Here is a 24,277-nt window from a genome sequence, read left to right as displayed (position 1 = left end):
GTATATATATGTGTGTGTGTATTTTATGATGGGGTTATACAGTTACATTTCCTACATGGGAAAGCCGTAGCACTGGGCAGAATAGAGTAACAGGGCAATAAAACAGTTACGGGCAGATTTGTCCTTTTCAGTCTTTTTTGAATTGATGATGAAAAGATTCTCTGCAATCTCCACTCTATAAATATCTCAGTCCTTGTGATTTAGAGCCCAGTAAAACTCCGGGCAGAGCAGATTTATGGACTCGAGGCTTAAATTAGAACCACAGTCCGTTTATTTCTATTTCTGTCTGTTGGAATTGCTGACTCGGCTGCAGGGTGGGTGTGGGGGCCGTCATTGCTTCCCAGGTTGGCAAATGCAATTAAATCTATTGCCCGAGATAATGACATGGTTATAGGTCACTTTGCACTGCCTCTGTGTTCTACATTCCTAAGCATTCCCTAAACACTTCTATTTAGCCTTTAAATGGAGGCTGGAGCACATAGAGACAGGGTTAGGGGGGTAGCAATGGCGTGGGGTGGAGAAGGAGAAAAAGAGAAAGAAGGTGAAGGGAGAGGAGGAGTGGAAGGTAGGGGAAGAGAGAAAAGTTAGAGGAGAAGGAAGAGAAGAAACTAGTGAAGAGCGAATTTTTTCGGCAGGCATGGATTTGCAGCGAATTTCTGCATTTCTCCATTGGCGAATTGTTCCGAGAAACTTCGGCGAGAATTGACAGAGGAAAAATTTGTCAATTTGGGCGCGGTCGCATAAAAAAAAGAGGCGGGTGACAAAAAAAGACGTGGGCAACAAAAAAGTTGAGATAAATGCGTTTTGTAGATTTTCCACCGTTTCACGAGTTTTACAGAAAAGCCAAACAGGACGGATTCGCTCATCACTAGAAGAAACAAAAGAAGAAGAGTAGCGAGGTGAAGAGAAGAGGTGAGAGGATGGAAAGACCGGGGTCAGAGTTGAAAAAAGTGAAGAGAAAAAGGTTAGAGAAGATGAGAAAAAGGAAAAGCCAAGAATAGAGCAGAAGAGAGGAGAGTATCAGGCCAGAAGGCCCCTGCTGGGGTTGAAGTCAAGACCAAGTAGGAAACTGAGTTCAGAAAATCAAGAACGTGGTATCCAAGGAGTTAAGCAAGACTCTTAGTCACATGTAGGCAAAGACCATATCAGGTGGCAATCAGCATAGTCAGGAACAAAGCAGAGAGTCAGGAACCAGTAGATCATGCCAAGATAGTAAAATGCACCCAGGAACTTCACAGGAGAAGAACTATATTTGGGCATTGAACCCGGAACTGTTGCGTAGTGAGCCCCAACCATCCTGGGCATGGTGCCGAAGAGGAGAGTAATACGCCATCAGGCGCTCCTGACAGAGAAGGAAAGGTAGGGAGGTAGGTAGGGAGAAGAGAACAAGGGACAGAAGAGGAGAGGGGAGAACAAGACCCTTGCCATCAGGCAGCAATGTCAGGGATTATGCAGTAACATAGGCAGAGATTGTCCTACCCAGTAACTCATGTCTGGGATCTTCCTTGAACAGCCATCCTTGAACAGGGCGGAGCCATTATCCTGAGGGTGCTGAGCTGGTGTGCATGTACCTTTAAAATTTGCTGACAGGCTGCCGGAGTCGATAGGAAAAGGCACCTGTGGATGCTGATCTATGTTGTATTTGGCCGTGGGTTCGGGCTTGAAGGTTCCCCCGAGAGTACCCATTGGGTGTTGAAGCCGTCAATCAATCGCTGTGGATTTTGGCGCGCTTCTGTGAGATCCCGCGGGAAGTCACGCTTGTTGACGAGACTTCGCGGAGCGTCGGCCATTTTGTGACAGACCTCGGACCCAGATGCAAGCGCAACATGCTGCCTGATTGGGAGTTGGTAAGCGGCTGCTACCACTGAGGACTGCAACCGGATAAGTTCCAGATGACCGCGGCTGCGGACTGGATTGCTGTGAGAAGGGGGTAAGCAAGCCATTTCCCCCGGGTGTTACTGCGGCAGCGGAACACCCCAACTATAGTGACTTTCCATAGACCCTGCTTTATCGTCTGGAGAGATGGAGGATAAAGGCTGGGAGGGTGGGAGAAATCTAAGGTGTGAGGTTATGCCCGGATTTCCCACTGGTTGGTCACCCCTATGGACTCCCAAGGACAGAGACACTTAGGGGGGATGACCATGTCTGTTGCCCATAAAGGTGGGACAGAAGTGGACTAAATAAAGTTGATGTTGGGTGGGGTGTGTTTTTAACAGTTGCATGCACCCACTGACTTTTTCTCCTTTACAGCCAAGCACAAGATGGGGTTGTAAGTGGTTGAGAAATGGTAACATGTTTTTTCCGCAGGAACCATTGTACCTGGTATGCCTCAGGAGAGGATACCTGAAGAGGATGTTTGGTACTGTGTGTTGCACTGTATATTATGATTGAAATGTGTGTTTGAACCATTGCTGGGACGGGATGGGTTTTCCCCCGGGTGAATGTAGGGACCCATAGGGTTAACTAGTCCCTATGGCTTTAAACCCTGCAGCTTCCTGGTTTTGTGCTGTTACTGGGCAAAGACCCCTGTATCAGTTTTGAGTTCAGATGTGTGATTATTGGGTAACAGGGAGACCACTCCCTTGGCACTCTGATATAGTGTTTAGCAGGGGGGGGGGTCTGTCTCTTTGGCTGCCTGTGCTCACAGGGGAAGGAGCACTGTGCTGGAGGCAAAGGAACTAGGCCTCCAGTAAAGCCATGTGCCCCAGAGTGTGTCAGCCACTCTGGTGAAGTCGGGGACAGGGACCCCGTGAATGAGGAGCAGTTAGATAGCAAGTTTTGTGGAGCACTTTGTAGGAAAGTGAGATAGTGAGGGAAGAGAGCACGAGCAGTTTGGCTCAGAGGAAAGTAGCTGTGGGAGTCCCAGACAGGCACTGTTGCCTTAGTGTAGGGCCACGGTTTAGACCTAGGAGGCAGGTAGATTGAACCCTGATCCAAAGTTGCCGTGGGGCCTGAGGAGTGGGGTACCCAGCTGACTGTTCCACAGAGTGAGCAACTGAACCGGTGGCACTGATCCTGCCCGGGCTCAAGGGGAGTTGGGAGGAGCGGGTGTGCCCCCTCTCTGTGCTGTCCTCAGAGAAAGCTATGCTAACTGATGTGTGAGTATATTGCTATAACCCTGCAAGTTGCTTGTTGCTGAAAATAAACCAGTTCTACTGTTAAACTGCAAGAACCTTCTGGCGCCCATTTGTTATTCTGCACTGCACACAGCTACAGTGGGTTGTAGTTGCACTACACCCTAGCTCCGTTTGGTTACTTCCACATAGCGAAGGCCCATCCTGAAGGATTGAGTCACGTGTACCCCATGTTCTAGGCCTATCTAGCCGTGCTGTTGGCTTGTTACAGCCAAGAAAGGGTTACATATATATTGGGCAAATATTAGTTGGGCAGGCCATATGCACTCTCCACACACACACACTGACCAATAAGCCTGGAGGTGCAGCTGTGTGTTCATTTACCCACTACACACCCCTGCTTTAGTTTAGCTACATACGGGGCCCCTCCTTTCTCACAAGGTGCATTAAATAGAGCTTTATTGGGCCACCAAGATAACCCTGAGATAAGCAACCGCCCCCTGCTCGGCACTCCTAGTACTGGGTGCAAAAACAACATTATATAAACTGTCACCCTGCTATGATTTAGTGCAATGTAAAGCTGTACATGGAATATATTTATAGTCTCTATTCTCAGTTTAGGATAAACATGACTCTATTTATACCGGCTGTTACGAGCACAGAGATATAGTGTCACTCACTTTGACGTCTATTGGCCTAATGATATAGAGGTGAGTAGGTATGTGTAGAGGTTTATCTGTGATCCCTGGGTGCGGGGGTTACATTGGGTGCAAAGGTTGGTTCAGTCTCGTGCCCTACATTTCCAGTTAATGAAAACCTGAAGGAGAAAGACCCTTGGATTAAACACAAGGCAAGGACCCAAATAACCCCCAACCTGCTGCTAGAGATATAACCATCGGACTCATTGAAGGGTTAACCCATCCCACCCACAGTGTCACCCGTGCTGTCCCCTTCCTGGACTTGATTTCAACAAAAGGTGGCAACCATAAGCCGTCCCCCGAAATACTGTGACTAATTAACATTGTTTAGCAACAGACGCACCGTGGCCCCCACCTTTCATGACATTGTGCACCCCCCCATAATAGGTTTTATATAATGTGATGAGGGCTGGAGAACAGGGCATTTTAGGGGCAATCTGGAACCACAGGCTGGAGGTTTAAAATCAGGAATGTCCCCTGAAAAGTGGGACAGGTTGGCATAAGCCCAGAGCATTCCTGTTTGTGGCCAACCTGAGGGGTTGCTGACATCAAGTGGCAAAACTGAAAATTACACTTTACCACAATTTCACACAGAATATATTGTACCTCCCTATACCCACAGATGTCCACTCACAGTGTGTGTCTCCTCAGGGGCCCCCCACACCCCCTCCAAGGGACCCCACCACCCAATCAACAGCATCCGAGGGGGAGCACTGATGCTCCTGGAAGGGGTTGGGTTTGGATGAGCTGGGCCCACTGGGTTCTTTCCCGGTGTCCCATTGGCCCGGCCCCATCCTACCCAATCAAGCCTTTCTTCTAGCCATTGTATCTGATGGCATTAGGCACCAGCAGTTAAGGGTGGTGGTAGAGTTCTCTGCTGAATGGAGAGTTAAATTAGTCGTAAAGGAAATGTAAACCCTAAAAACAAATTTTTGTAGGTTGATATCTCACAGGCAACAAGGTGGGATGCATCCCAAATTATGGCAGGTTCAAGTTTGGAGAAAGCAGTTGTCATTGGCCATTGACCAGGCAAAAAAGTAGAGTTCCCCCTTGTGTATTGCCCCCATGGGCACAATATTTATTGTGATTCAGTACCCTATACAATTAAGGGACACCTATTTTGCACAATGCACAGAATTTACTAACAGGCTAAAAAAGATCGGCATGGAATAACTGAGCCCAATGTGTCTAGATTCCTTATTCCTCAGCGAGGGTGGGGAAAAACCATCGGCTCTCCCTTTACTCCTCTCTATGGAGGACACATAACGATTCAATAACATTACTACAGAAGCATCATGTTCAAAATAAATCATTTATTAATCAATAAATAAATGTATACAGTTTTTTTTAACACCAATGTCACAAAGCTGAATCGTATTTAGAAAAAACAACGGTTCTGGTCACTATTTACCATGCAGGACCCATATGGGCACAATGAGGCAAAATGCAGCGAATAATTATCCTCTAGTCCTGTGTAAAGCAGATTCATCTCTAGAAGGTCAGTGCGCTTCAACATGATGATACTTTTGCTAAATTACTTGCCCATTCTGGCCCTGGCAGTCGTTAGCTGTTGGGAAAAGAGAGAGATGTGAACAACTCAAGTCACTCACGGTTATCTATTCGCTTATTTATTTCTAACATCCCATAAGGTTCATCTTATGGTGCAAAAAGAATGGGTTCTCCAAGAATGGAGGTGTTCATGAAGGCTAAGTGGTGGCTGTCACATTGACATCCCCTGGAATACTTCGCAGTTCAAGCTCAGTCATATGTACTTTGTTCTAACAAACCCAAACCCCAATGCTGCCACCCCTGCCCTCTTCCTCCCTGACCACTTTGCTCCTCATACATGGTAACATAGTAACATAGTAACATAGTAAGTTAGGTTAACAAAAGACGTCCATCACGTTCAACCATAATGCCTATATATAACCTGCCTAACTTCTAGTTGATCCAGAGGAAGGCAAAAAACCCCATCTGAAGCCTCTCTAATTTGCCGCAGAGGGGAAACAATTCCTTCCTGACCCCAAGATGGCAATCGGACCAGTCCCTGGATCAACTTGTACTAAGTGCTATCTCCCATAACCTTGTATTCCCTCACTTGCTAAGAAGCCATCTCTTTATATCTCTTACCTTAATGTGTGGGTCCACTTTGTCCAGTGCTGGCTTGAAATCCAAGTTATAATATTCAGGGTTCTGAATCCCTAAAACAGGAAGGTTAAGGGTTATTAAGTTAGGTGATATTGTTGACGCTTCTTTTAGGCAAAGGGAATGAAGTTCTGCAGATCTCCAGTAGGCTACAGAGATGAGGAGCTACCATGGCAACTGTAATTATGTTGAAACAATGGGGGTTTGACATAAGTGAAGACCTGAATAACATACCTCAATGTTCCTTCTATCTTGCTCTGTCAAAATAATGCTTAAGCAGTACATTTATGGAAGGCAAAATGGTGCTGAATGGTTAGTGTTTGTAGCATCTACTGAGAATTGAGGTATGCCAGTTTGGACTTTAGCTAGTGTTCCTAACTACTCTTCTTCTAAATGAATTTTCTCTTGGTTATCTGGTTTGGCCTATTTCTGGATGTGTCCTGATTAGTCCCCTCCTCTAAGGCCTCTTGATCCAACAATGAAACCACCATCTGCAACTGGACCAGTCCATCAAACAGATCCATTGGTTAGGTTTGGATGAACTGGTAGAAAGTATTAGTAATCAGAAGTATTAAATAAATCTGAGGTCGAACTAAAAGATGTGTCTTTTTTACCCAACCTATGAAAAGGTGATATCACCCAGATATTTTGCAACTTGTCATAAAGTAGATTGTCTAGTGCCCTTACCCTTTATTGCCCCTTCAAATTTCTCCTTGTTACCACCACTTATTGCTAAAGATTAAGATGCTGCTTAATGATAATAAAAGGTTCTGCCCTCTAATAGAAGGGAAAGATTTTCTAGAGGTGGCTCACCAGAGGTGCTGTTGGATTCTGATCCTGAGTTCCTGAGTTGGCCTTTATTAAACCTTTCGCCATCCCAGCCCTCGTACCACAATTGTTCATTATCAGTCAACCTGCACAGGAAAGAACAAAAGGAAAAACAGGTGTAAGGTGGGATCAGAGGCATCAGATTGTTTGAAATGAGACATCAGTGAGCAGCAGTTTAACTTCAAGTGTCCAGGTCCCTCAGCTTTCTGAACACGGATGATGTATGCAAACTCCCAGGTCACCCATGATTATGCTACATGCCCAGGTCACCCAGCTAGTTAGCTCAGTTTACAAAGTAGTTGGCTTTATATTTAGCTGGCCATACAGCCTCCATATTATCTCATAACATAAAAAGATATGCAGATAAGATCTACATAACGAATCCAACTCTAGTACCATCAGCAGACAAGATCTAAATAAAGAAACCAACTCTAGTACCATCAGCAGAGAAGATCTAAATAAAGAATAAAACTTCAACCATATTAAGAGAAAATCTAGATTATCCAACCCTAGTACCATCAGCAGAGAAGATCTAAATAAATAAACCAACTCTAGTACCACCAACAGAGAAGATCTAAATAAAGAAACTAACTCTAGCACCATAAGTAGAGAATATCTAAATAATTACACTTCAATACCATTTGAAGAGAAAATCTAGATTATCCAACCCTAGTACCACCAGCAGAGAAGATCTAAATAAAGAAACCAACTCTAGTAACACCAGCAGAGAAGATCTAAATAAAGAAACCAACTCTAGTACCATCAGCAGAGAAGATCTAAATAAAGAAACCAACTCTAGTACCATCAGCAGGTAAGATCTAAATAAAGAAACCAACTCTAGTACCACCAGCAGAGAAGATCTAAATAAAGAAACCAACTCTAGTACTATCAGCAGGTAAGATCTAAATAAAGAAACCAACTCTAGTACCATCAGCAGGTAAGATCTAAATAAAGAAGCCAACTCTAGTACCACCAGCAGAGAAGATCTAAATAAAGAAACCAACTCTAGTACCAACCCTAGATTATCCAACCCTAGTACCATCAGCTGAGAAGATCTAAATAAAGAATCCAACTCTAGTACCATCAGCAGAGATCTAAATAAAGAAACCAACTCTAGTACCATCAGCAGAGAAGATCTAAATAAAGAAACCAACTCTAGTACCATCAGCAGGTAAGATCTAAATAAAGAAACCAACTCTAGTACCACCAGCAGAGAAGATCTAAATAAAGAAACCAACTCTAGTACTATCAGCAGGTAAGATCTAAATAAAGAAACCAACTCTAGTACCATCAGCAGGTAAGATCTAAATAAAGAAGCCAACTCTAGTACCACCAGCAGAGAAGATCTAAATAAAGAAACCAACTCTAGTACCAACCCTAGATTATCCAACCCTAGTACCATCAGCTGAGAAGATCTAAATAAAGAATCCAACTCTAGTACCATCAGCAGAGATCTAAATAAAGAAACCAACTCTAGTACCACCAGCAGAGAACATCTAAATAAAGAATCCAACTCTAGTACCATCAGTAGAGAAGATCTAAATAATCAAACTTCAATACCATATGAAGAGAAAATCTAGATTATCCAACCCTAGTACCATCAGCAGAGAAGATCTAAATAAAGAAAGCAACTCTAGTACCACCAGCATAGAAGATCTAAATAAAGAAATCAACTATAGTACCATCAGCAGGGAAGATCTAAATAAAGAATCCAACTCTAGTACCATCAGTAGAGAAGATCTAAATAATCAAACCAATACCAAATAAAGAGAAAATCTAGATAATCCAACCCTAGTACCATCAGCAGAGAAGATCTAAATAAAGAATCCAACTCTAGTTCCATGTACTTGCTTCTAATTCAATAAACAGTGTATGTAAAATGTACAGATGGAGCAACTTTATCCAGATATTTGACTCATCAAACCCCACTATGCCATTCCATCTAAAGAAATTATTTCCATACCCTATTCCATTGACTTGCACGGTGAGACATGATGTGCTATGGGGCTCCTTGTGTCAACAGTGGCATGAAAATATAAAACATCTGTGAACCAGATGCTTCATAACCAGGCACCTGTTCCTCAACATAGTTATCCCACAACATTGGAAAGCACCCTCTTAGGAATAGATAATACAAATGGGCATTATGATGTATATCCTTCATGGCTTATACTATAGACCACCTGGGATAATTAATGACCATTAAGTGACAATGGACCCATTTTGAAATGGCTGGGCATGGGATTCCATGACTTGGGCTGGAAGTGAAGAAAGTCAACATCACACAAACAGTCTAATAGGAGTAGCATCTCTTATACCTATTTTCACAACATTGCTGAAGGGGTTAGGCTGTGGTTGGTTTACTGGTGAAGGGGGAGGCCCCCATTTTTGTTACTGGAAAAATATATAACTTTACCTTTCTTTGGCTTTGTTTTTCCCACATCGACAGATGATGATTGCCAGAGTGATAATTATAATGGCCAAAGCGATAAGTCCGACTGTCACTCCAGCAATGACGCCTGCTTTACTAACCGAGGTCCCACACCGCTCCCCTGTGTACCAGAACTGCCCCGACGTCTGGCAGCTGCAAAAGGTTAATAGGAGATTTTTAGGGGATTTTCTGAAGTTAATGCTACAGGGAGAAAATATAGGTGGTCTAGGTGGAGTATCTCCAACTGGCCTATCATAAGGGAGTACTAGGGGATACAAGAGCCCAGAACTCCAGAGGCCCGTAATTATTTCCATCAAGCTTTCCATCCCCACTCCCCAGTTCTACCACATATAGGACCTCCCCCTGACCCTGTCACTGACTCCGCCCATGTCATCACTGCCCCACCCCTCCACAGGCCAGTAATATATTAAGAAAAGTGGCAACCCCTATCTCCAAACCCATCTAGTGCACAAGAAATAGCCAATTGGATAAATAGTTTGTTGGGAAGCATTATAAGATGGAAATCTAGCCCTTGGGTAACTTTGCCCATAGCAACCAATCAGATCTTTGTTTTCTAACTTGTACGTAACTGTTCAAATCTAATTGCTGATTGGTTGCTATGACCAGTGATGTTGGTTTACACACTATAATAAATATGGTCTTCTTCATCACATGTGGATCATTCCTAAACGAGGTGTAAGAAGTAGTAACAGAAGGACTTACTAGCAGTGGGGTCCTGCGGTACTGACTGAGCACTGACCCGCGTTACAGTCGAAGAACTCGGGGTTCTGAGCGCTGCAGTTGCTGGCACAGAGGAGACTATTGGATTCATTGACACCATAGAAATATTGGCGCATCTCTTCAGGGATGAACTCTGAGCACAGACCTAGTGAGCAAGAACAATGGGCAAAATAGTAAGTCTTCCTGGTTGCTAAGGTCATTTGGATCCTAGCAACCAGATAGCTGCTAAAACTCCAAACTGCAGAGCTTCTGAACTGAAAATGAAATAACTGTAAAAAAGTAATAAAAAATGAAGACCAATTGCAATTTGTCCCAGGATATTACTCTGCACTAAAAGCTGACTCAAAGTAGAGCAAAGCTGTAGAGCAGTGATCATAGGCTTGGGGTATCGGTGCCGCTGCCAATCTCTGTATGTGCTTGGGGTGCCACAATCTACTGCCCTGGGTGTATTATATACTTGGGGTGCCACAATCTACTGCCTGGGTGTATTATATACTTGGGGTGCCACATTCTACTGCCCTGGGTGTATTATATACTTGGGGTGCCACATTCTACTGCCCTGGGTGTATTATATACTTGGGGTGCCACATTCTACTGCCCTGGGTGTATTATATACTTGGGGTGCCACATTCTACTGCCCTGGGTGTATTATATACTTGGGGTGCCACATTCTACTGCCCTGGGTGTATTATATACTTGGGGTGCCACAATCTACTGCCCTGGGTGTGTTATATACTTGGGGTGCCACAATCTACTGCCTGGGTGTATTATATAATTGGGGTGCCACAATCTACTGCCCTGGGTGTATTATATAATTGGGGTGCCACAATCTACTGCCCTGGGTGTATTATATACTTGGGGTGCCACAATCTACTGCCCTGGGTGTATTATATACTTGGGGTGCCACATTCTACTGCCCTGGGTGTATTATATACTTGGGGGGCCACAATCTACTGCCCTGGGTGTATTATATACTTGGGGTGCCACATTCTACTGCCCTGGGTGTATTATATACTTGGGGTGCCACATTCTACTGCCCTGGGTGTATTATATACTTGGGGTGCCACAATCTACTGCCCTGGGTGTATTATATACTTGGGGTGCCACATTCTACTGCCCTGGGTGTATTATATACTTGGGGTGCCACATTCTACTGCCCTGGGTGTATTATATACTTGGGGTGCCACATTCTACTGCCCTGGGTGTATTATATACTTGGGGTGCCACAATCTACTGCCCTGGGTGTATAATACACTTGGGGTGCCAATACCCACTAACTATTATTATATTTAATGTGATTGGGACGGTACCCCCTAAATAAAGTACCTAAAACCTCATTAAGGTTAATTTATCTAGGTCTCCGGGTTTCAAAGTTCCATTAATTTTCTGAATCAAAAATTAGCTTTACTTCACCATTAGCCTCAGTGTCAGACTGGAAAACCCAATTATAGGGCCCCCCCAGTGCAGCCTCAGCCCCCCCCCCCCCCCACAGCTAAGACCCTTCCACTCCCCCATGAATACTGGCGCCATCTCAGATCGCACAATGCATTCTGGCTCCCTAGTGCTCCACCATGCAGCCTGCCGGAGTGCTCAGTGCCCACCGGGTTTGTTCCCGGTTCCCCCGGCAGACCAGTCTGACCCTGGTTATCCAAAAATATATTTTTAAGAAAAACATTCAGTTTTTTTTAAATACTAAAGCAATTGTGTTTCAAAGGAAACTTTATTGTTTGCAGAGATGCATTAAGATTTATACCTGTAACATCCAGGGCTCTGTCTTGGATCTCTGTTCTGCTTGCATTGAACTCCAAGAAACCTGTAGGGTAGAACATGGGATGATATTACTGTATATGTGTGAGTGGGGAGATACCTGCACTGCCGTGTTTGTCATATTCTCTTGGTATTTATATGGGATTTGGGAGTTCCCATATCTCATTAGTAAGGGGGCCTGTGCTTGTATAAATGCGCTATGTGACATTAGCAATCCTGCTGGATATGTTGGGCTGTACCCCAAGACTTGTATCCCACCCCCTTGGTTAAGCTCCACAGTTCAGAATGTAACCCCCTCTTATATGTTGTCTGTGCTGACCTGGAGCATTAGAGGTGGAGTCCTTCCCAATGAGAGTCTCTTTAAGTTCTCTGACTGAATTATTGTATTGCTCGTGGCCACTTATTAAATCGACAGTTAGCAGCACTTCATGTTCCACCACCACACTTCCTGGTCTGAAGAGAGAACAAAAGAGATTGGTTACAAGGCAGAAACCAATAAGGATTTAGGAGACTAAATGGCCTCTCAATTTGGCACTAAGGACCACCTTTACCTATGAGTCTGTTGAGTTCTATTCTCAGGCTGGATCATTCTGTTCCTTGCTTCCCGGTATCTCCCTTTACATGAGGCTTAAACATAAGGAACAGGACTTTGCTTAAAGGTAAGTGTTCTGCGGGAGATGTTGGGTTACTCTTTTTGAGTTTAGATGTTAATGAACTGCATTCATACATAGGCTAACCCTCGCATTGCTTAATAATGCGCCAACGCATTTCCCCCCATCATTGCCACAAGGTCAAGGTCCGAGGTTCTCCAGATAAGGGGTCATTTTGTAATTTTACCCCCACATTGACATGAACTCATTCAGTTGGGTTATGTAGAAAGGGCGCAAAAACAGTCTCCAAAAGTTCATAAATATAAAGGTATTTTTTATAACAGACATATCTAGGACCATTATCACATATATAGGACCATTTTCCATCCCTTCTTAATAGAAAACTATACCCCCAAACAATGTAGGTCTCTATATAAATATATTGCATAAACAGCTTATATGTAAAACCCTGCTTCATCTAAATAAACCATTTTCATAATAATATACTTTTTTACTAGTATGTGCCATTGGGTAATCCTAAATAGGAAACTGCCATTTTAAGTACTAAGTGCCGCCCCCTGGGATCATAGGATTCACAGTGCACACAAACAAGCCAAGGCACACATACATGCTAGGCCCCATCAGCCAATGAATGGGCAGAGTTCTGCCTTTTGCTCCCACACTACTTCCTGTTACAGTTAGAGCTGCATCACTTCCTGTCAGCTGATCTCTGAGGAAGCACACAGCCCATCACTAGATGGTGGAATGATGGATTCCGGGACTTGAAATTCCTTTGCTTTCCAGAGAATCTGTGAACCTTCCACTATAGAAAACAGAGTCAACTCAAGTCCCAGAATCCATCACTTCACAATGGAACGAACCATGAGCCTAAGGGATGTGGTGAAACGATCCCTCTAATCATGGTCACTAGACTGTAACCACCTTATGTAATAAAAGGCACTAAGTTTGCCCAGTAGCAGTAACCTATGGCAACCAATAAGATATTTTTCTTTAAGATGGTTGCTTTGAAACAGGTGACCAGTATATTCTACCTGCTGATTGGTTGCTATTGGTTACTGCTCCTGTGCAAACTTAGTGCCTTTTATTACATAAGGTGGTTACAGTCTAAGACCAAAAGCAACCAATTAGCAAATAGTTTGCCTGATGCAAGTTAGAAAATAAAAGAAGAAGCTGATTGGCTGCACTGTTAGTAAATCTATCCCCAAGCTTCCTACTTGTTACATAGTTACATAGTTACATAGGGTTGAAAAAAGACCAGTGTCCATCAAGTTCAACCCATCCAAGTAAACCCAGCACACCTAACCCACACCTACCAATCTATACACTCACATACATAAACTATAAATACAACCACTAATACTAACTGTAGATATTAGTATCACAATAGCCTTGGATATTCTGATTGTTCAAAAACTCCTCCAGGCCCCTCTTATAGGCATTAACAGAATCTGCCATTACCCCATCACTAGGAAGGGCATTCCCCAACCTCACTGCCCTCACCGTGAGGAACCCCCTACCCAACATCCCCCGGCAGGGCATTCCCCAACCTCACTGCCCTCACCGTGAGGAACCCCCTACCCAACATCCCCCGGCAGGGCATTCTCCAACCTCACTGCCCTCACCCTGAGGAACCCCCTACCCAACATCCCCCGGCAGGGCATTCCCCAACCTCACTGCCCTCACCGTGAGGAACCCCCTACCCAACATCCCCCGGCAGGGCATTCCCCAACCCCCTCACTGCCCTCACCGTGAGGAACCCCCTACCCAACATCCCCCAGCAGGGCATTCCCCAACCCCCTCACTGCCCTCACCGTGAGGAACCCCCTACCCAACATCCCCCGGCAGGGCATTCCCCAACCTCACTGCCCTCACCGTGAGGAACCCCCTACCCAACATCCCCCGGCAGGGCATTCTCCAACCTCACTGCCCTCACCGTGAGGAACCCCCTACCCAACATCCCCCGGCAGGGCATTCCCCAACCCTCTCACTGCCCTCACCGTGAGGAACCCCCTACCCAACATCCCCCGGCAGGGCATTCCCCAACCCCCTCACTGCCCTCACCGTGAGGAACCCCCTACCCAACATCCCCCGGCAGGGCATTCCCCAACCCTCTCACTGCCCTCACCATGAGGAACCCCCTACCCAACATCCCCCGGCAGGGCATTCCCCAACCCCCTCACTGCCCTCACCGTGAGGAACCCCCTACCCAACATCCCCCGGCAGGGCATTCCCCAACCCCCTCACTGCCCTCACCGTGAGGAACCCCCTACCCAACATCCCCCGGCAGGGCATTCCCCAACCCCCTCACTGCCCTCACCGTGAGGAACCCCCTACCCAACATCCCCCGGCAGGGCATTCCCCAACCCCCTCACTGCCCTCACCGTGAGGAACCCCCTACCCAACATCCCCCGGCAGGGCATTCCCCAACCCCCTCACTGCCCTCACCGTGAGGAACCCCCTACGCTGCTTCAAATGGAAGCTCCGTTCCTCTAATCTAAAGGGGTGACCTCTGGTGCGCTGATTGTTTTTATGGGAAAAAAAGAACATCCCCCAACTGCCTATAATCCCCTCTAATGTACTTGTACAGAGTAATCATGTCCCCTCGCAAGCGCCTCTTTTCCAGAGAAAACAACCTCAACCTCGACAGTCTCACCTCATAGTTTAACCCTTCCATCCCCTTTACCAGTTTAGTTGCAGTCTCTGCACTCTCTCCAGCTCATTAATATCCTTCTTAAGGACTGGAGCCCAAAACTGCCCCCCATACTCAAGGTGAGGCCTTACCAGGGGCCTATAAAGGGGCAAAATTATGTTCTCATCCCTTGAGTCAATGCCCTTTTTTATACAAGACAGCACTTTATTTGCTTTAGTAGCCACAGAATGACACTGCCTGGAATTAGACAACTTGTGATCTACAAAAACCCCCAGATCCTTCTCCATTAAGGATCCCCCAACACACTACCATTCAGTAGATAGTTTGCGTTTATATTATTTCTACCAAAGTGCATAACTTTGCACTTATCAACATTGAACCTCATTTCCCAGTTTGCTGCCCAGTTATCTAATTTTGTCAAATCTCTCTGCAAAGCAGCACATCCTGCATGGAACTTATAGTTTTGCACAATTTAGTGTCATCAGCAAAAATAGAAACAGTACTGTCTATGCCCCCCTCCAGGTCATTAATAAACAAGTTAAAAAGCAAAGGACCAAGGACTGACCCCTGCGGTACTCCACTAACCACACTGGGCCAATTAGAAAATGTTCCATTTACCACCACTCTTTGTGTTCTCTATCCAATTACAAATATTATGTTCTAGGCCAATATTCCTTAATTTGATCATTAACCTTCTGTGAGATACTGTATCAAACGCTTTAGCAAAGTCCAAGTAGATGACATCCACTGCCATTCCAGCATCGAGGTTCCTACTCACCTCCTCATAAAAGGCAACTAAATTAGTCTGGTAAGATCTGTTACGCATAAAACCATGCTGGCACAAACTAATAGTATTGTGAACTGCAATGTATTCAAGTACCCTATCCCTTATTATAAGCCTTCATTATCTGGCTCTTCAGATGTATAGACAGATGAAAAATAAGAGTTCAAAATTTCAGCTTTTTCCCCGTTCTCATCAACCAACTTACCCCCCCCCCCCCCCCCCCCCAGGATAATAAGGTTCCCACCCCTTCTTGCTTTTACTATTCACATAATTAAAAAATAATTTTGGATTCTTTTTACTCCTAGCCTATCCCTTTCCATTTCTATTTCTATTTTAGCTTGCTTGATAGCTTTTTTGCATTCTTCATTTGCTTCAGATACTTGTATGGGATCTGTGCCTGCTAGACTGATACAGGCCAACAATATGTATGAGCAAAAACCAGATCCTTACTTGATCGAGGTGATCCTGACGCCAACATAGTCTGCGATTGACTGGTACAACTTTCCCATCTGCAGAGACAGGAAGGAAATCTTGACGTCAAAGAAAGAACATTCCACTCACTAGACATGAGGGTAAGAATTATCCAAAGCTGCTGCTGGTTTATCATTATTCCAACAATATTCCATATAAAGATTGGTTTTTCCGATCCCTTTCAATGTAACTACTTTCCACACCAGGCTGTGTGTTGCTAGTGCGCTGCTGAGTCATCCGGGAATCAACCAATCAGAGCAGATGAAACCTGTCATTGACTCACAGCATGTGTGTGTGTGTTGGTTGCAGTCAGAAGAAGACTATTAGGTTGAGGATTTCACTAATAGTGATTTACTAGTATTATATTCTATCAAATTGCTTTAGCTGCTGTGACTCTTTGTTTAGGGCCAAACCAATCAATATATAAGTGGGAGGAGCCTTTTTGTTGAAAGACTATGGACGGCCAGATGGGATGAAAAGTGGTAGTTAAGTGGTTCCTCACTTTAGAGCAGCGGTTCTCAACCTGTGGGTCGGGACCCCTTTGGGGGTCGAATGACCCTTTCACAGGGGTCGCCTAAGACCATCGGAAAACACATATTTCCCATGGTCTTAAGAATAATTTTATGGTTGGGGGTCACCATAACGTGAAAAACTGTATTAAAGGGCATTAGAAAGGTTGAGAACCTCTGCTTTAGAGCCTTCAGACATGATACTATTTTACATAGCAAGATCTGATGTAGTCACTCAATGGGAAATATGACTATTGCCAAATATTTGTATTTTTAGATCTAATTGTTTCCTGGCCTTCATAGATCCCTCCATGTGATGATGTTTGTAGAAATTAGAAAGGCAAATTCCATTCTCAAGGGCAGAAGATAATTGGCAAAATGTGTTCTGGACAAGACTAGAGAATATTGAAACCACAGTCAAATGTAAAAAGACTAGGGGAGCAACACAAGCACCATAACAGTTCATGGAGGTGCCAAATAAGGGCTGTGATTGGCTATTAGGGGCCTCTATGCACCCTATCAGCTTACAGGGGCTTTATTTGGTAGGAAATCTTGTTTTTATTCAACCAAAACTTGCCCCCAAGTCAGGAATTCAAAAATAACTCCCTGGTTTGGGGGCACTGAGAGCAACATCCAAGGTGTTGGGGAGCAATATACTGATTTAAACTGATTTAAACTTACCTCACGCTGAAATCTATCTTCAAACGCTCTGTATTGGTCGGACTCCTTATCAGTTAGATTGGCTGAGTATTCCATGTTGGACACCACAACGGTGACTTTGGCTTTAGCAATGAATGGACCCCCACCTAGAAAGATTCAGAGACCTTTATTTGGTTTATCTCCCATACAGGAGTGGCCCTTTCTTAGATAATGAAAGAATTTTTGTTTCCTATAGATGGGGGTTGCCTGGTCATACCCAAAGCCGATCCCCCGACCAGCAGATCCCCAAACATACCTGGTCTTATATCATTGGAAATTGACTCGCACCGGCTGCCATGGAAATTCTCATCACACACGCACAGCGAGCCAATGAGATGCCCATTTACACAGTGACCTAAACAAAAAATAGAAACAGTCAGAACAACATTCCTGAGATTCGCTCAAAAATCAACTAAAAAAATTACATTATTTCATTCAACAATCTAATCTTAAAACAGACTGAATTTTGAAAATTCAAGTTCTGGACAACTGTCCAAGTACGGTGAACTTCTGCTCTGTCTCCCTCCAAAACTTAGAATGACTACAGGCGGTTTATATACATATTAACTGGGGAGATACCTTACAGCCTAGACTGGGGAGATACCTTACAGCCTAGACTGGGGAGATACCTTACGGCCCCTAGACTGGGGAGATACCTTGCGGCCTCTAGACTGGGGAGATACCTTACGGCCCCTAGACTGGGGAGATACCTTGCGGCCCCTAGACTGGGGAGATACCTTACGGCCCCTAGACTGGGGAGATACCTTACGGCCCCTAGACTGGGGAGATACCTTACGGCCCCTAGACTGGGGAGATACCTTACGGCCCCTAGACTGGGGAGATACCTTGCGGCCCCTAGACTGGGGAGATACCTTACGGCCCCTAGACTGGGGAGATACCTTACGGCCCCTAGACTGGGGAGATACCTTGCGGCCTCTAGACTGGGGAGATACCTTACGGCCCCTAGACTGGGGAGATACCTTATGGCCCCTAGACTGGGGAGATACCTTACGGCCCCTAGACTGGGGAGATACCTTGCGGCCCCTAGACTGGGGAGATACCTTGCGGCCCCTAGACTGGGGAGATACCTTACGGCCCCTAGACTGGGGAGATACCTTACGGCCCCTAGACTGGGGAGATACCTTACGGCCTAGACTGGGGAGATGCCTTACGGCCCCTAGACTGGGGAGATACCTTACGGCCCCTAGACTGGGGAGATACCTTACGGCCCCTAGACTGGGGAGATACCTTACGGCCCCTAGACTGGGGAGATACCTTGCGGCCCCTAGACTGGGGAGATACCTTGCGGCCTCTAGACTGGGGAGATACCTTACGGCCCCTAGACTGGGGAGATACCTTACGGCCCCTAGACTGGGGAGATACCTTACGGCCCCTAGACTGGGGAGATACCTTGCGGCCCCTAGACTGGGGAGATACCTTACGGCCCCTAGACTGGGGAGATACCTTACAGCCTAGACTGGGGAGATGCCTTACGGCCCCTAGACTGGGGAGATACCTTACGGCCCCTAGACTGGGGAGATACCTTACGGCCCCTAGACTGGGGAGATACCTTACGGCCCCTAGACTGGGGAGATACCTTACAGCCTAGACTGGGGAGATGCCTTACGGCCCCTAGACTGGGGAGATACCTTACGGCCCCTAGACTGGGGAGATACCTTGCGGCCCCTAGACTGGGGAGATGCCTTACGGCCCCTAGACTGGGGAGACGCCTTACGGCCCCTAGACTGGGGAGACACCTTACAGCCCCTAGACTGGGGAGACTTGGGAGATGGGAATCAAGGACATCTCCATTGCCTCTAATTTTCCCAGACTCCCTTTCATCTGGTACATTATCAGTGACCTGGAGGAAAGCTGATGTAATTGCAATAGTCCAATATTATATGGTCCGAACCAGGCAGTAAAGACCTGGTGTTGAAATGTTGAAGAAGTTGGTTATGGCAAAGTCACGATTACCTTTATTTGTACTTGTAGTACTAGAGGAAATGCTGGTGGTGTTGTCAAAAGGTGGTGTATCAGTAGTTACTGTGCCATTGAAGTCATTGGTGGTGTTGTCAAAAGATGGTGTATCAGTAGTTACTGTTCCATTGAAGTCATTGGTGGTGTTGTCAAAAGGTGGTGTATCAGTAGTTACTGTGCCATTGACGTCATTGGTGGTGTTATCAGAAGGTGGTGTATCAGTAGTTACTGTGCCATTGAAGTCATTGGTGGTGTTGTCAAAAGATGGTGTATCAGTAGTTACTGTGCCATTGAAGTCATTGGTGGTGTTGTCAAAAGATGGTGTATCAGTAGTTACTGTGCCATTGAAGTCATTGGTGGTGTTGTCAAAAGATGGTGTATCAGTAGTTACTGTGCCATTGACGTCATTGGTGGTGTTGTCAAAAGATGGTGTATCAGTAGTTACTGTGCCATTGAAGTCATTGGTGGTGTTGTCAAAAGATGGTGTATCAGTAGTTACTGTGCCATTGACGTCATTGGTGGTGTTGTCAGGAGGTGGTGTATCAGTAGTTACTGTGCCATTGACGTCATTGGTGGTGTTGTCAAAAGGTGGTGTATCAGTAGTTACTGTGCCATTGACGTCATTGGTGGTGTTATCAGGAGGTGGTGTATCAGTAGTTACTGTGCCATTGACGTCATTGGTGGTGTTATCAGGAGGTGGTGTATCAGTAGTTACTGTGCCATTGACGTCATTGGTGCTGTTATCAGGAGGTGGTGTATCAGTAGTTACTGTTCCATTGAAGTCATTGGTGCTGTTATCAGGAGGTGGTGTATCAGTAGTTACTGTTCCATTGAAGTCACTGGTGGTGTTATCAAATGGTGGTGTATCAGTTACTGTGCCATTGGAGCTGCTGGTTGTGGATGATTGAGCGAAGTTCAAGATGACAGTAGAATCTACAACACAAAAATTTTTGATACCATTATAAATTGATCAGTGGCCGTTAACATGATGATATTACAGTATAGGCAAAAGGACCCTGGTTCTCAGATGTCTGGGTATCCCATAATCAAGTGCAGGGAACTGGTAAATTGTACCTTTTCTAACTCTGGGTCCCCTAGTATTTAGACAGCTATGAAGGGTCCTTAATTTAATGGGAAGTAAGTCCCTTGTTCCTGGGTCATAGCAGGACCTTTTGTGCAGTTCCACAGTTTGGCCATTAGGTGGTATAAAAGGCTGAGCAGCCATGAGGATGGAGGCCATTTTGTAAAGTCTCTACCTGAGTAAGCAGGCAGAGAGATATTGTGGAATCTGGGAATAGGTAGGTCCAGACAGAATAGGCAGCTCCTGTTATAGATCACACTAGGGGTGATAGACAGGCAGGGCTATTTAGTGAGCAGCATTTTGGCTCCAACCAGGAATGGTAGAGGGATTATTAGTCCGGGTATAACACTGCCCAGAGTAGGGGTAACAGTGTACAGACCTAGGGTTAGATAGTGATCACCCAGGTTCATCTGGAAGCATATACAGGTATAGGACCCATTATCCAGAATGCACGGGACCAAGGGTATTCCGGATAAGGGGTCTTTCCGTAATTTGGATCTCAATACCTACCTAAGTCTACTAAAAAATCAATAAAACATTAATTAAACCCAATAGGATTGTTTTGCATCCAATAAGGATTAATTATATCTTAGTTGGAATCAATTACAAGGTTCTGTTTTTTTTCTACATAGAAAAAGGAAATCAGTTTTAAAATTCTGAATTATTTGATTAAAATGGAGTCTATGGGAGACGGGCATTCCGTAATTCGGAGCTTTCTGGATAACGGGTTTCCGGATAAGGGGTCCGATACCTGTACCTGAAAGCTGGGAGTTAACCCATTGTGCCCTGCTGCTAAAGGATTATTGTGACCATTCATTGTAAGTACTACCTATTCTGTGAGATGCTACTACCTACCTATTCTGTGCTGTAATTACTCTGTGTAAATAAACAGTTCATGGTTTCAAGGTTAAGAACCACTGGCGCCCATTTATTGAGAAATACAACACATATCCACCTGGCCTCCATACCAAGCGAGGGCTCACCCCTAAAGGATACAGTCTCATCCTGGGTAAAATACGGTGTAGCTTGTGGTAATAGAAGGGCTAATTTACTATAAGTTTACACAATCAATCCCATAATTCCTTCTGGGGATGAAGATCTGGATAAATCCTTACAAGCTTCTTAAACACAAAAATCACCCTCTGTCTATGGAACCGAATGTTTCTCTGATTTGACCAAAAATGAACAAAATGGCACAGAAAGCTAAATGTCGGCATTGGGTTATTCACTAAGATGAGGGATTTGCTCACAGGTCTGATGACTTTTGCACTGTACCCCAACAATTACATAGATAAAACAAATATATTGGTAAAATTACTTGCACAAATACCTTTAGAATGATTGTTTTTTAAATAAGTGTATCTGAGAAGGTTCCTTAGATTTTCTTGCATTAGGAAAAAAAGTTTAGGGGTAGAGTTCCCCTTTAAAGATATTATATCAGCTATAAGAAAAACTCACCCTGTACAAAGCCACATATGAGTATGAGCAGAGCCAAAGCCCATTGCAGGGTCCCCATCCTGACGAACCGGGTCTCTCCCTCTGTCTCTCAGCCTTCTGCCCTGTGTGTGTTTATCCCACATACTCACCTGGCTTATATATATATATATCCCATCAGTCCCTTGGGGAGGAGTAATGCAAAGTATATATGATTTTAGATATAATTACAGGGTTCAGAGTCCATATAGTCTGAGGCAGATATTCCCAACTTATTCTACTTCCTTCTCTGAGCATCACTCATGTATTATAAGGGATAATGTACCCCCTACTGTAAATGATAAGGATATTAGCAGTCACTGAGGGGTTCTGTGCCCCCCATATAAAGGCACAAGGCTGCAGGCTGAGTTATACAGGGAACTCTGAGTATCACTCATGTATTATAAGGGATAATGTACCCCCTACTGTAAATGATAAGGATATTAGCAGTCACTGAGGGGTTCTGTGCCCATATAAAGGCACAAGGCTGCAGGCTGAGTTATACAGGGAACTCTGAGTATCACTCATGTATTATAAGGGATAATGTACCCCCTACTGTAAATGATAAGGATATTAGCAGTCACTGAGGGGTTCTGTGCCCCCCATATAAAGGCACAAGGCTGCAGGCTGAGTTATACAGGGAACTCTGAGTATCACTCATGTATTATAAGGGATAATGTACCCCCTACTGTAAATGATAAGGATATTAGCAGTCACTGAGGGGTTCTGTGCCCATATAAAGGCACAAGGCTGCAGGCTGAGTTATACAGGGAACTCTGAGTATCACTCATGTATTATAAGGGATAATGTACCCCCTACTGTAAATGATAAGGATATTAGCAGTCACTGAGGGGTTCTGTGCCCATATAAAGGCACAAGGCTGCAGGCTGAGTTATACAGGGAACTCTGAGTATCACTCATGTATTATAAGGGATAATGTACCCCCTACTGTAAATGATAAGGATATTAGCAGTCACTGAGGGGTAAACTAATTAAGCTATAGAATCAGAATTCCTCTGCCTATTTATTCCTATAGCTTTATTGCAGTATATTAAGCAATGATTACGGCACAGAGTGACGCCCGTTGTGCTGAATTACAGAGAGGTGTATCAGTCTGTGCACGTGTGAGCCATGATTACAATCTCCTTATCAGCAATCAGTATCTGAATTTGGGGTTACGTTTATAAAGGGTTGTTTAAGCTCTGTTCCTTATTGGCCCACAAGAAATACGCAAGCAAAACCTGTAGCCAGGAAGTTGCATGAGTGAATGCAAAGCAGTGAGTAAAGGGCAATTTTTGGACGTAAGTTACTTTGTTTTCTAACACAATTCAGCATTTTCCACTAGAGTTCCAGCGTAATTGCCCCCACGCGATTGTGCCCGATGGCTCAAAGGGAATGCAGTTTTACATAATTAGTCCCCTATGGAAACCCTAGAATTTATCAGCAAGTTCAGGGTGATAATAGCCCTGGGGTCCCTCAGGCCAGTGGTGTAACTATTATCATTATTATTATTAACATTTATTTATAAAGCGCCAACATATCCCGCAGCGCTGTACAATAAGTGGGTTTCTTACATTGGACATACAGAGTAACATATAAAGCAATCAATAACCGATACAGGAGGGGAAGGGAGCCCTGCCCAAAAGAGCTTACACTCTACAAGGAGTAACATATAAAGCAATCAGTAACCGATACAGGAGGTGAAAATAATATCCCTATATGTTACAATAGGGGGCACTTTATATATTATAAGGAACTCCTGGGGGCTTATAATATCCCTATATGTTACAATAGGGGGCACTTTATTCACTATATATTATAAGGAACTCCTCGGTGACTTATAATATCCCTATATGTTACAATAGGGGGCACTTTATATATTATAAGGAACTCCTGGGGGCTTATAATATCCCTATATGTTACAATAGGGGGCACTTTATTCACTATATATTATAAGGAACTCCTCGGTGACTTATAATATCCCTATATGTTACAATAGGGGGTACTTTATTCACTATATATTATAAGGAACTCCTCGGGGGCTTATAATATCCCTATATGTTACAATAGGGGGCACTTTATTCACTATATATTATAAGGAACTCCTCTGGGGCTTATAATATCCCTATATGTTACAATAGGGGGTACTTTATTCACTATATATTATAAGGAACTCCTCGGGGACTTATAATATCCCTATATGTTACAATAGGGGGTACTTTATTCACTATATATTATAAGGAACTCCTCGGGGACTTATAATATCCCTATATGTTACAATAGGGGGTACTTTATTCACTATATATTATAAGGAACTCCTCGGGGACTTATAATATCC

The 24,277-nt window shown here is 44.5% G+C and overlaps 1 protein-coding gene across 1 annotated transcript; it reads right to left on the bottom strand.

Annotated features, from left to right (window-relative positions):
* Nucleotides 1-1,631: 1,631 nt before the first annotated feature.
* LOC116409571 (mucin-17-like) lies at nt 1,632-22,010 on the bottom strand. Its single transcript, XM_031898251.1, has 12 exons — nt 21,925-22,010; nt 19,383-20,318; nt 17,665-17,763; nt 17,391-17,515; nt 16,180-16,238; nt 12,004-12,137; nt 11,671-11,730; nt 9,900-10,062; nt 9,162-9,329; nt 6,731-6,831; nt 5,903-5,973; nt 1,632-1,871 (listed from the first exon to the last, which is right to left on the bottom strand). Exons 1-12 carry the CDS (start codon nt 21,980-21,982, stop codon nt 1,632-1,634), a joined length of 2,214 nt encoding a protein of 737 aa, XP_031754111.1. The 5' UTR covers nt 21,983-22,010.
* Nucleotides 22,011-24,277: the final 2,267 nt, after the last annotated feature.

This window comes from Xenopus tropicalis, chromosome 3 (assembly GCF_000004195.4).
Source record: "Xenopus tropicalis strain Nigerian chromosome 3, UCB_Xtro_10.0, whole genome shotgun sequence".
Taxonomy (NCBI): domain Eukaryota; kingdom Metazoa; phylum Chordata; class Amphibia; order Anura; family Pipidae; genus Xenopus; species Xenopus tropicalis.
The sequence above is the reverse complement of the archived record's forward strand: the minus strand, read 5'-3'. Positions and strand labels throughout refer to the sequence as shown.